Source organism: Solanum stenotomum, chromosome 2, assembly GCF_019186545.1.
Source record: "Solanum stenotomum isolate F172 chromosome 2, ASM1918654v1, whole genome shotgun sequence".
Lineage (NCBI taxonomy): Eukaryota > Viridiplantae > Streptophyta > Magnoliopsida > Solanales > Solanaceae > Solanum > Solanum stenotomum.
Genome location: NC_064283.1, coordinates 446,706 through 460,476, shown reverse-complemented (window position 1 = coordinate 460,476; position 13,771 = coordinate 446,706). Strand labels below are relative to the sequence as shown.

The window sequence follows — 13,771 nt, the reverse complement described above, 5'->3', positions numbered from 1 at the left end:
GTAAAAAATTAAAAAAAATAAAATTTGAAATATTTTTCAAAAGCATTTTTTTTTGGAGAGGGGGAGGGAGGTAGGAGCAGAGGTAGGGGTAGTAGGGTTGGGTGAGGTAAAAAAAATCTTAGAATTTGAAAAAAAAATAATTAAAAAATTATTTTTTTTTTGTTTGAGGGGGTGTTGGTTTGGTGGTAGGGATAAAAATATATTTAAAATTTTAAAAAAGTTAATTATTTTTTTTTTAATGGAGAGGGTCAGGTACAAGGTATGGGTAGGATAAGAAAAATAAAATAAAGGATGAAATAGTTTTGAAAAAAAAAAAGTTTTAGAAAATGTTTTCCTTAATTTTGAAAGGGAGGTCATTTTCCTCCGCATCAAACACACCCATAATCCAAAATGGTAGGAGACAATAATAGAAATATATATAGATATAGAATTCAACAAAATGCATCTTATAAATCATATATATATATATATATATAGGAAATCTAAACTTATCATCGCGACTTATAATGAGTTATAAATTGCATTAAAAATACAATTTATAATAAATCGCATTCAATTGTAATATGTTTGAATTGTGACCTCTTTATCACTAAACAGTTTAGTCTAAACTATATAATATATTAAAAACATCTAAATAAACTTGATTCTATTGTTCCAAATTAAGCCACTAGACCTAACAAAAACTCCATAACTTCCTTTGGTTCACGTAAAGAGTACAAAGCCTTGGTGTCTTTTGGAGCAGCAGTAACAACAATTGGAAAACCTTGTCCTCTTTTCAGCAATACCTACAAAAAATTTTAATACGTAAATTTTATTTTCTTAATAATAACACGTAGAAGTTAAGATTTTTCGTTTATGCAAAATAGAAAATATAATTTACCTTGAAAGCATCTTCATCAGTTCGATCATCCCCAATGTATATTGGGAGAACATCATCAGAATTTCCAAATCCAAGATTTTCTAAGAAGTATTCCAATGCATGACCTTTGTTCCACACAATATTTGGTCCTATCTCAAACACCTATATTGATAAAATAAAAAATAAAATTTTTTGTATATTCTTGTTAATTTAACATAAAGTTTGATTAAACAGGAAATGTCACATAAATATTTTTTAAAAGATTTACCTTTATTCCTGTTGATACACGAAAGTTTGGGTGTTCTTTTAAGACAGCAGAAATGATATTCTCAACACTACCAAAGTCCTGAAATATTTAAGAGTTTATAGTTAATGGTTTGTTTCAACATGTAAAAGTTTTAATACGGAAATTATGAGTTCAGAATTTAATATTTATTAAAAAAAAATCACATGCAAATATAGGTTTATGGAGGAAAAAATTATACCTTGGTGTGAACATGTCTGTAGTGTACAGAAATGCAGAATTTGTTGTCTTCAATATTGACTCCTTTGATACCTTTGGTTCTCTCCCCCAACAGATTAAGAATCTAATAATTGAAACAATAAATAGGGAATAATGCAACCATTACTTCACGTCGAGAAAGGACAAAAGACTTTTATCTCTAAATTTAATTTACGTAGCTCCCTTCTTTTGGGGGATGTAAAATAGTGTCAAATATTTGAACAAGTATTATACCTTTTGTTTTTCAGGCAAAAACTCTATTGCAGGTTGATAGAAAACAACTTTGTTATCCTGAAATTCCCAAACAACGATAACAAAAATGAATTAACAACCTTGAAGTTTCACATAATCAATTACAATTTTCATTACATAAAATTTAAAACCAACCTTTTCATTTGAATTTGTTGAATCCAAGGGAGCTTCAATATCAAGCCCATGACTTCCAGCATAATAAACATTTTTCAATTGTACAAAATCTTGTACCTAAAATCACACACACACACACAAAAAAAAAGAAAAAGTAAGTAGGATTAATCACATCTAATTATAATTAGACGTATTAAATTATTAATTTTATGGATGATTAATTAAAGTAAGTAAAATATGTACAAACCCTTTCTCGTTTTCGTCCACTGATAATTGCTGTAGGAAATCGATTAGCAACTTCACCTAGCACCATTCTCATCTGCAATTTATATTAAACTCTCAATTAATTCCATAATTACAAAATGGTATATAAACCCTTACTAATCATATACGTATTAATATAAATCAATCTCAAGCAAATATCATAAGGGTAACTTGTGCACAAAGTATTTTGATTTTACGTGGGGTTCAGGGAAGATCCACCCCAATGAATGTGATATAGAAAGTTTAACCTAACATAAACATTAATAACAAGTGTTTCCACGATCAAAACACATGATTTATAAGTTACATAGAAAAGACTTTATCGTTATTCTGAAATTTAAAAATAATGAAAACCTAATACTATAAATATATCCATTCTCTTTTTTTTTCTTTCCATATAATGCATTTTAATTAACTAATGCACACTTCCTCTTTTACCTAGTTTAAAATGTATTGGTTTGACTAGAAATGAATATAATTAAGGTGAGAGTTAAAAACCTTCCTATTATAATTATACAAAGATGGTCAAAAAGTGGAGAATTAATATGAGATTATGAAAATTCTGAATTTACTTTAATTATTATAAAAAGTGGATGATCCCTTTTGACTTGGCTAGTTGTAAGGGTTTTTTTTTGTTTGTTTTTTAAATAAGAAATGTGAATACACTTATGAGAGAATTAAATACAAAAAAATAAGACAAGTAAATTATTAAAATTGAAAGAATTTTAATTAAATAAGTACCTTGTCAGTCATGAAAGCTTCTTCAGGGTTGGGCACAATATCAGACAAAGTGCCATCATAATCCAAGAATATTACTATTTTTTTCCCTTTTGCTATTTTCATCATTTCTTCAAATTTTTCTAATGCACAAGGATGCTCCACCTGAATTAATTTGTTCCAAAATTCAAATTCAATTAAACAAAAAAGTATTCACATCTTTACCTTATAATAAAAAAAAAGTACTATTAAAAACACTTACCAGCCAAGAAGCATAGTCAATTGAGAAATCATTTCCATCTTCAATCGATGAGAGTCTTGCCAATCCCATAACTTCAATCAACTCGAAAAAAAAATGTTTAGACCAACTTATATATATGTATTGATTATTCTACAAGTACTTGTTGTAAGGGCTAGACTCTTTTTTTTTTTTTTTTTTTAGTTTTGGATCTCGATCTTTAAGGTTTTCACTCAACGATTGTAAAAACCACTTACACAAAAAGAAAAGTAACCAAATCAACAAAATCCATATATGTGGCATGCAATTGTACCATTTCGATTTAATCAAAACATATCCAAGGCTTGTGTTAATTAATGGAAATTACATATGAATTTAGATGAAGAAAAAAAATACCTTATGCTTATGGAGATGAAATTATTTCTTTTGCCACAGTTAAATTTTTTTTTTCTGTCGGAGAAGAGGGAGTATATGAAAGGAAGATTTTGAGCCTATTTATAGGAATTAAAGTGAGAAAAAAAAAGAAGGTAAGTTCCTTACTATATTATAGTCAAAAACAAGTGTAGATTCATAATCTTTAATTATGGCGTGGAATTACATTGGTTATATATATATATATTATTTTTGTCTTTATTACTTCATCAATTAATTTTATTTGCAATATTTTTTTTTCGAAAGTCAAACGGTATGTAGGACTTTGACCAATAATTTATGTAAAATGTATTGTTTATTATATTAATATATAAGAGGAATTATAATTTATAATATTTTTTGAACATATATATGAATTTAAAATTGTGAATTAACCTAATTCAATTTGGCTCCATAAGATCAGTCAATTTGACTTTCGTAAAGTGAAATATGACAAATAAAAGTCAATAGAGCATGGTCAAAACGAGTCTAGATTCAAATCTTTAATTATAAAGTGGTATTACACAAGTTATTTTGGTTTTGTCCTTATTATACTCACTCGTTTTATTTTATGTGTCATGTTTTATTTTTTGAGAGTCAAACTGTGTGAACTTTGACTAATATTTTAATATATATTTTTTGCATTATATTAATATGAGAAAAATTGCAACTTAAAGTATTTTTTATATAGTTCTCAAACATCTAAATTTAAAATGAAAAATATTGAATTAATCTACTTAAATTTGTCTCTAAAAATTAGTCAAGTTGACTCCAGTAAAACAAAACATGACAAAGTGAATAAAGAAAAAACTTTTGTAGTCAAAATAAGTCTAGATTCAAACTCTTTAATTATAGCGTGGGATTACACATATTTATGTTGTTTTTTTTGTTTAATTACACAATCATAAGGCAAACTATACTAAATGTGAGCAACAACGATCCTTAATTATAACGTAAATATTTTTGCTATTGCATAATTATTATTGACTAACTATTTAGCAAATCGAGTCAAAGATTTGTGAATTGATTAATTATATCAATGCTTGCCATAACAATATATTCTGAAAATATTACTAGCATTTACATTATATTTGGTAATTAATTAGTGGTTTTAATTTCCTTTTGACTCTTTCTTCATGGAGAAGTAATTTGTGAAGACTTCGTCACATGTTAACAATGGAAAAACATGAGTTCAATCAACTTTCTAATATTAATGATTTCTTCATCATATTCTCTTACTTACCTTTATGAAACTTATACCTTAATTAGTTAATATTAGACAAAATTAATATGGTCTAATAATTAATTAGTTGCATAAAAATTTCCAATGATTAAGAACTAGGTCTTGAGATCTAAGTGTAGTTGAGTCAAGGGCGGCTCAACGTAATTGGGGGCCTAAAGCAAAATTTTAATTCGCGGCCTAAAATATAAATATACTTCATATATGTATTTATTAAAAAAAAAAAAAAATTACACTATTTAGATGAAAATTACTAGTACTTAATATTGTTTTTTCAGTTACTAGTTTTAGGTATGATTTTATCAACTCAACATTGAAAAACATGCTTTAAGTGAGACAATTTATATGTATTGTTAACATAATGCTATAAGTAATAAGTTGATAAATATTAAACAAAAATAAGAGTTAGAACCATAGAATTTGACTCAAGAAGTTGATGACTTGATATACCTCATTTTAATATGCTTATAGTAATGCTTGAGATTAAAATTTAAAAAGAAATAAAAAAGAATTTGTAATTCACTTTGTTCAACACTTTTCACTATTAATTTTTATTTTTAACAAAGTACAAAAGATGTTAAAGTGGATAAAATAATTTTTGTAAAAAAAATTATACTTTTTTATCATAAATAATTAATTTTTCTATAAAAATTTGAACATATAATTTATTCTTGACAATAATTTGGGGCCCCCAAATTAGGCAAAGGCCTTATTTTCTAAAGCATAGAGCCGCCCCTGAGTTGAGTTTATATGTTCAAAACTCCATTGCTATCCTTAGAATTTAAGTTACATAAGCAAGATATAAAAATATTTTACATTATCAACATAATTTAACTTGTCGCAACATATTTATTATCATTTATACTCAGTTATTGAGTAATATTTATCATAAAAATATTGAGTTTTTGAAGTTATGTTTGACATATATTTATTTGGAATTTTTTTTGAAGTTTTTAAATGCTAGTCCCCAAAACTCAAAAGTCGTATGAGCTAGTTTCTGAGAACTTAAAAATATTTGATGATCAGATTTTAAAATTTTAATCAAGTTTTATGATCAAACAAATATTTGACTATAAATTTTCAAAATTTGATCAAACGCTAGTTAGCTAAATCAATTAGGAAGATACACTTCAATTTGTTCACTTCCATTAACTTTCACCTCTGTATATAATAAAATAATGCCTCGCATGGCAAAGACAACTTTGAAGTAAAATATCGTTTATAGGTTTATGTGAACCTAATAATATTACCTTAATCACTAAACATATATATAAATATTTAAAGTGTAAACCTAGTCATTGATAAATTGAAGCCATTAATTGAAAGAACACGTAAATTTTAAATTCTAAATTCGTTTCTGAATTCGAATTTGAATTCCTTCCGGTACCATTTTGTCCAGTACCGGATGAAATTGGATCAAATATATATTACTCTCCTAATGTAGCAAAATATCTTTTTAGATTATAAGTTTTAAGTCGTATAAAAAAACATAACGCTATATATATGAATTCAAATGTAAGCTCGATGAAATAGAGATGTTTGTGAAAAATAGGACACAAGTCACACAACCATGCATTCATCAACTTTTTGCATGGTGCCTAGCTCTCTCCGTCTTATTAGTTTCCATCTATTTAATTATGTATTGTTAATTAAGTTTTTAGATCTTAATGATAGATATAATTAAAGATACACCTTTGTTACTTTTAATTTATACACAATATATAAAGTATACTTGAGGAGAATATGTACTTTATATTAATATCATAATTAATTAAGCCCACTAACTATAGTATTATAATGCGCTTCTGAAAAATAATTGGGGCCAATGATAGTTGAAGTAGCACTTGTAGTTTGTACTTTGTACTTTGTAAATTTTATATATTAATCTCATAATCAAATAGTTTAATTAACACTCGTTAGCTTGATTTTTTGACACGTAGTTACTTTTTTTAATCTTAATTTAGTATTATATAATGACAATCTAAAGTAAGATTTGTCAAAAACAAGAGAATTGTTTTAACTTTTGCAAATATTAGTTAAATTTTTAATGTGTTCAACCATATATACAACGAAAAATTCCACCAATTCTAATTTAACAACTAATAAAGTGTTTATGTTGGCTTCAAATGCATCCACGTCGAAAAAATTACCAACACTTTAAAGTTTTTGATTAAGGTTAATGACATTTCACGTGTCTTTGTAATTAAATATTGTAATTAATGTCTCTTTGTTAAGGTCCATATCTTTGCAATTAAATAGATTTTATTGGCTAGAAACTGAGTAGTACAGTGTACTACTTCTCCGTCCCTAATTACTTCTCCACTTTTCTTTTTATAATTGTCCCTAGTTACTTGTTCATTTGACAAATCCAGAAAGAACAATTTTTTTTTACCTATTATACCCTCAATTAAATGACTAATTACTTTGAAAAATATAGAACATTTTATCCACTTCATAATTAATAGGGGTAAAATGGTAAACTCACTATGTCATTAATTGTTTTATTAATAGGTGTGTCAATTCAAAAGTGTACAAGTAATTAGGGACAGAGGGAGTATCTTTTTACTAATGTAACATTTGTCTGGATTCTAAAATTTTATTTATAAATGCAGTATTTTTTAATCAAAGAATGATAATTATTTTCTTAATTATTAGATTTTAATCTTTGAATGGAAGTCTTGGCGTAATTAGTAAAGTTACTACTACGTGATCAGGTGGCTGTCAGTCTGTCACTAATTCGAGACGTGAAAATAATTCTTTTGCAGAAATGTAAGACAAGACTACGTATATACAATAAATTTTTTGTTTGGGCTATTTTTCAGACGTTGCGTATAACGAGAGCGACTTTTTTTTTAGATTTTAATCTTTGTAATCACCAAGTGAGATGCAATGACACAATATAAGCATATTTATTATCATGTGATCAGGAGGTTGTCATGGATTCGAGCCGTGGAAACAAACTCTTTGTAGAAATGTAGGATAAGACTACATACGTACAATAAACCTTTATGATTTGACTTATTTTTTCAGTTGCGCATAACAAAAGCTTAATGTAGCAGATTTAATTTTTTTGGTGTTTATTTTTAGATTTTAATCTTTGCAATTCAGCAAGTGAGATACAAAGACGCAATATAATTCATTTTATAATTGTATAGTTGCTAAATATAGTGCAAATTCGATGTGTATACATTAATAACAAAGTCTTAATTGTCTTTTTAATTAAAATTCATGATTGTAAAATAAAAGTTGAGGGGCATTTTGCGGCTAAACGTGGCATTATCCCATTGGACACACTAGTGAATCATGTGGAAAAAGGATAGTAACTTTTTTTTTTTGTTTTCTGTTAATTTTTTCCAATAAAGGTAGTAACTTTTCAGTTTCATTTTGTTTTATTAACTATTTTATGATCTAAAAAGTTAGGTAGGTCATCGATAAAGCGACGTGTCTAAATAGTGGAATCCATCATACAATTAAAGAAACAAACAAGCATAATATAGTTTCACAAATAAGGCGTAGATTGAATATAGACAAATTTTTTTTGTCTTTGTAGAATACAAAGATTATTTTCGAAATAAAAATTAAAAGGGTGACTTTGCAGTCTTTTATGACGATTATAGTTGTTACAAAATGTCTAATTTCTCGTAAAGATAGCACCCGACACATGGTTGTATAAAAGAGTCAGTAATGTAGCAAGATACCAAATAAATGTGACAACAAATGATAATAAATATTGAAGAATATAATAAGAAACTACACGATAACTAAATAATATTACTAAAACAAACAAGATGAGATTAGGAGGAGGTTAGATTGCTTCCTCTCCCACATAGAATACTGACAATACTCAATTACTTATTAATGACCTAAATTACAATGAAGCAAAATAATAATAATAATTAATAAAAGAAACCTTGGCAACCTGAAAACGCTATTGGAATGTTGAAACTACTTATTTAACAATACTTCACTCATCTAAAAATAATATGTAATAAATTGCATTATTAGTATATAAAAATTAAACTTAATTTTATTTAGTTGCAAGTTGCAACCATGGTGAAAATGTCCAATCGATCGTATCAATATTATAACATCTTATCAAACAACTCAGTGATCAATAAATGCAATTCAAATTATCGGTGTCCATATATTTAATTCATGATGGTCTTTATGATCACATGTGTAATCTATTTTTAAATATGTAAATTAATATGTATATAGTGCGGTGCATAAGAAAGGAAGAAGAGAAGTACAACCAAAATTTGATGTTGTAGACAATTTGTTTTACTTTTGTTTCCTATTCGATCAATGCGATATCTTATTTGAAACCCGACTAATTTAATTTCGCATAAAAAATCCCTTTAAAAGATAAATATTTCTTAATCTAATCAAAGACAATTTATATCCAACACTTAAAATCAAAAATTGGTAATTACTTATCCCTCCATTTGAATATGTGAAAGTAATTGTAACTCTATAGATTATGTGCACGTCAGAAAAAAGAAGGATATGAAGCATGGTGTCCCCAAAAGTATCCAATCTTAATTTTTCGCGCCCAATTAATAAAATCTTTAAGACACAATCTTAATGGTAGGGGTGTACAAAATATAACCGAAAATTGAACTAAACCGCAAATTAAGTCAAACCAAGAAAAAAATCCGACTAGTGGTTGGTTTGACTTGATTTGGTATTGAAAAAAAAATCCGACTATATTTGGGTTAGTTTGGTTTTAACTAAAAAAAACTAACCCGAGACCAAACCAACCAGACATTACATATATAATTTTAAAATTGTATTTTATACATAAAAATATTTACTTTGATATAATTTTTAAATATTTCTTATACTTTTTCATAGTTTTTATCTTTTAATATATTGTTTCAAGTTTGAAAATTAGAATTCTGAATGGTTAAATAAAGATTATAGTCCACAGATGTTGGTAACTATAATAAAGCTTAAATCAAAAATCAAATTAATACTAATGCAAAAAGAAAATCAATTCAACCCTAAGAATTACAATAATATTGAATATTTGTTCTTTGGTTTTATATTGGTTTAGACAATTCAAATACATAATCTAATTTTAATTTCCTTTAATATTTAGTCATGTAACTAATATTTATTAAACTTATTTTAGCATGATTTATGTCACGACCCAAAAATGGACGTGATGACACTCGTCTTATCCCACCAAGACAAGTCAGGCTAAACTCAACCATTACAATAAAATGCGAAAATTTTATAATAAACTCAAAAATACCCCAAAAATCTGGTTGTCACGCGTACAAGCCTCTAAAGTATTACAATTGATTCAAAAGAAAAACACTCTCAAATGACATTGTTCCTAGAATAGGACAAGACCATAAATAAGAGTAAGAAGGTCTGCTGAAATGACAAGCAACTACCTTATAAATCTCCATAAAAAGCCTCAGACAAGGAGAAGAGAAAATATCACAAAGGTTCGGGCTACTAACCTACAAAATATGTAGAAGCAAGGGGTGAGTACCAAACCACACGGTACTCACCAAGTAAACTTCTAAACACAAGCTAAGAGAATAAAATACGGGTACTCCTTACACACCAACCGAACCTCTACAACTACAACCTGCATAAACCAGCCCAACCCAACAGTTCACAGTTACATAGCACCCAACTCAACAACAATCACTTTAACAAATTACCTATCCTCAACAACAAACTCAATATTCATCAATCACAACTTTCACAAAAAGGCACTCACAATATCAGCAACACACAAGATCAAGTTCATCAAATAGAGATAATCAAATATCAAGTACTTTCCAACCACCAATAAAACACATAATCATCAAGAATGAAGGATGTCATGGGTTGCAATGCACTATGACACCATGAAATGATATGCCCCAGAATACCAAGTACTCTCTCAACTGTATATACATGATACTCCTCGGAAATACATCGAGAGTTCATGACCCATGAGGGACTCATGAAGTCCATATACCGACACGGACGATCTCCACGTGTCTGTGCGGATGATCTCAACGCACTATCATAAATCAAACAAATTTCGCACGGACGATATCCACATGCCCAAATTATAATCTTAACATCTCACCATCCCTAGCACGGACGATCTCCACGTCCCCAACTTATACTAAATTTCATATCAATGCATGTGCACAATATGATTTCAATAAAAGTGACGATGCATCTCAATCAAATATAAATATGATATGTAATCACCTCACCTGTCACAAGTATACGGGTTCAATAAAGAACACAATCACCCATAATAAATCAAGTCAATTAATCACATCGCCTTTTATTACCCTTTTTTCATCATTAGAATCAATCAATGTGGACAAGTCAACCCATCACCAGGTCTCATTACCCCCAAACACATATTACAAGGAAATACACGAATTTCATACACTTAACAAGGGTTTAGAAATCCACTTGCCTCAATTAATCAACAATTCTCTCCGGGACTTGAGCCTTCCTTTTTCGTTGAGCTTCCAAATTAATGTAATCTATTCAAGTACATGAACATAATAAGATTTCGAAACTAACAACACCCATATTAGTATAGGTTCTAAGTTTCAAGCCTAGGGTTAAGCTTCAACTTCTCCAATATCACAATTCTAACGGTATTCATGTAATACAAAATACTCAATACTTAATTTTATACAAAAAATAATAATTCCAACACCATTTTGTCTTAAAAGACAATTATATTATATTCCAACCCCCAATTTACCTCTTATGCTTAACCCATAACCACGAAAAACATATAGTAATTCCTCAAAAAAATTTGTGACCTAAACTAACTTGAAACTGTAGCGTAGCATGTATTGAAAATAATTATATATATACTCCTAACAATTCAATTCCCTTAATTCCCAAAAAAAAATTGATAACAAACAAAAAGAATATAATAATAATAATAATAATAATAATAATGTTAGCAATGTTTCTTGTCCCCTAAATTTCAAAGCCGCCAAGAACGATACAACAACATCATATGCCTTCACAACTACCAACCTTCAATTCCTTATAACTATTATACTAATATAATGATAATAAATATTTATTGCATCCACTACGCTCCAAAACTCCATGAATCATAACAATTGTTGATCAATGAAGGAAATCAATACCTACTCTAATTAATTTCGTATGACAATTGAATTTAATACTATAATCAATAATTGGAAACTAATGATTGTAAGGGTAGAGTTGAACTCCATTACAAAAATAAAGTTTACTTACTTGAACGTGGCACCGTTCTCTCTGTTCGTGTTCTCCGCATGAACTTCTTAATTTCTTTCTTCTCTTATTTTCTTTTCTAAATTAATTATATATATTAAAATTAATAATTCCTAATAACCTATTTTAATATTTCAAACTTGGCCCATTATTATTAAAAATAAATAAATTATCCGCAAATTAATTAACTATAGTTAAATGACCATTCAAAATTATCAAAATGATCTTTTTGGGTTCGGGTCATTACAATTTAGTACTTTTAAATTATGGTCATTTTCATTATGACTTGTTAATTTGCAATATTTGTTTTACGCGATTTCATTATTATTATTATTTTTTTGTTGGATATTTTAGTGTCATTGCTCATATCATATTTTGTGTTATTTTCTTAAGAAACACCTTAGATTGTTGATTTTGGTAGGACTAAAGAAATATTTGAAGTACAAGTAAATTATATGTTTGTATGAATACTTTACCGGAAAAAACTCGAAAAAATCCGAAAGTCCAAAAAAGACCCGAGGTTGAAAAACCCGAATTTTATTGATTTGGTTTGGTTTATAGATTTAAAATCCGACACAAATTGTTTGATTTGATATTTAAAAAACCTGAATCAACCCGGTCATGTACACTCCTACTTAACAGTAAAAAATTTGTTGGGAAGAACATTTATTCCGATAAGACATAAGTTTTAGCTTTTGCTTATAAGGCTGAACTTGTGATCAAAAGAGCAGGTTCACAGTTTTGAAATATCACGATGTTATGCCTAGTGATTTTTTTGACGCAGAGTGTATTTTTTCTTTAAAATAATATTAAACAGGGCTAAAAATTCAAGACCACCGTCATAGAGGTCATTTGTGAACTTAAAATCCCATAGTAAGTCCTAAAAAAAATGGGCCTAAGTTAATCTGGGCAGACTATGAAACTAAATCAGAAGTGTACTTGTCAAACAGGCCCAAGAGGGAGCCCATGGGTCATGTTCATACAAGAAGTCAATCCAGGAGGTCATGTGCAATCCAATGCAAAGCTGGGTTCTCCTTGGCCCAATGCCTCATTAACCAGTTGAGTAATTAGGACCCATTATCATCTAATTTTTTCTTCTTCAAACAATTGGAATTCCTTTGTCATGTGTAATTTGAAAATTTTCTTCTACTTTTGGATGTCTCTTTAAGCTTAGATATTGAAATTAAAATTTTAAAATGGTGCTAGATGTAAATAAAGTAAACGAATATCGTATTTATATCAGAGAGATGATAGAAAAGTTGTCGAGGAACGTTAAGATGAAAAAAACAAACTATATTGTATTTGTTATTTGAAGTTGTGATATAACTCCGTATTGTCGAAGTAAATAATACTCCACTTGACCCCCCCCCCCGATGGCTTAACTAATTTATATAATTGATTTCAATTTTAAAAGGAGTTAAAAGATAATCAAATCATGATAATTGACAAGGTCATGTGATGAATGCAAGTGATTTATACAATCCAATCCAACTTATATATAGTGTATTATTGGTAAAAGTTTATATGTATGACATGAATATGTATAATGTATTTTTCTTTGTGATATACATACATGCATGAGAATATTAAGATTTTATGGGGCTAACCCATCGGTGGCCCCTTAAACTTGGCACGAAATTTCACTTAGGCATTTCAAGTGGGTGATGTTCATTTTAGACACCTCATGTAAGGTCTCGCTGTGTCATTTTGACACTCTTTTGCCAATCAACAAAAATATATGAGGTATATGGTTACACTCGCGATGACGTGTAAAGTGGCAAATTAAATGACGACATTTGTCAAAAAATAATTTGTAGATAATGAATTTTGAATAAAAAAATAAAGTAACCAATGACTCAGTGACACGTGTATTTTTGCCTAAATAATTTTTTAAAAACAAATTAAATCAATAAAATCCCCATGACCCCC

At 28.2% G+C, this 13,771-nt stretch overlaps 1 protein-coding gene across 1 annotated transcript; it reads right to left on the bottom strand.

Annotated features, from left to right (window-relative positions):
- Window positions 1-646: 646 nt before the first annotated feature.
- On the bottom strand, window positions 647-3,039 carry LOC125854584 (probable trehalose-phosphate phosphatase D). Its single transcript, XM_049534164.1, has 9 exons — window positions 2,971-3,039; window positions 2,733-2,873; window positions 1,975-2,046; window positions 1,749-1,844; window positions 1,596-1,652; window positions 1,345-1,446; window positions 1,128-1,205; window positions 881-1,021; window positions 647-785 (listed from the first exon to the last, which is right to left on the bottom strand). Exons 1-9 carry the CDS (start codon window positions 3,037-3,039, stop codon window positions 660-662), a joined length of 882 nt encoding a protein of 293 aa, XP_049390121.1. The 3' UTR covers window positions 647-659.
- Window positions 3,040-13,771: the final 10,732 nt, after the last annotated feature.

Excerpts from the sequence above, each read along its gene's own strand:
- LOC125854584 (XM_049534164.1), bottom strand. The coding sequence starts at position 3,039 with ATGGGATTGGCAAGACTCTCATCGATTGAAGATGGAAATGATTTCTCA. Across the intron at positions 2,874-2,970 it reads TTGACTATGCTTCTTGGCTG|GTGGAGCATCCTTGTGCATT; the intron begins GTAAGTGTTTTT and ends AAATTAATTCAG. Across the intron at positions 1,845-1,974 it reads GTGGACGAAAACGAGAAAGG|GTACAAGATTTTGTACAATT; the intron begins GTTTGTACATAT and ends GTGTGATTTTAG.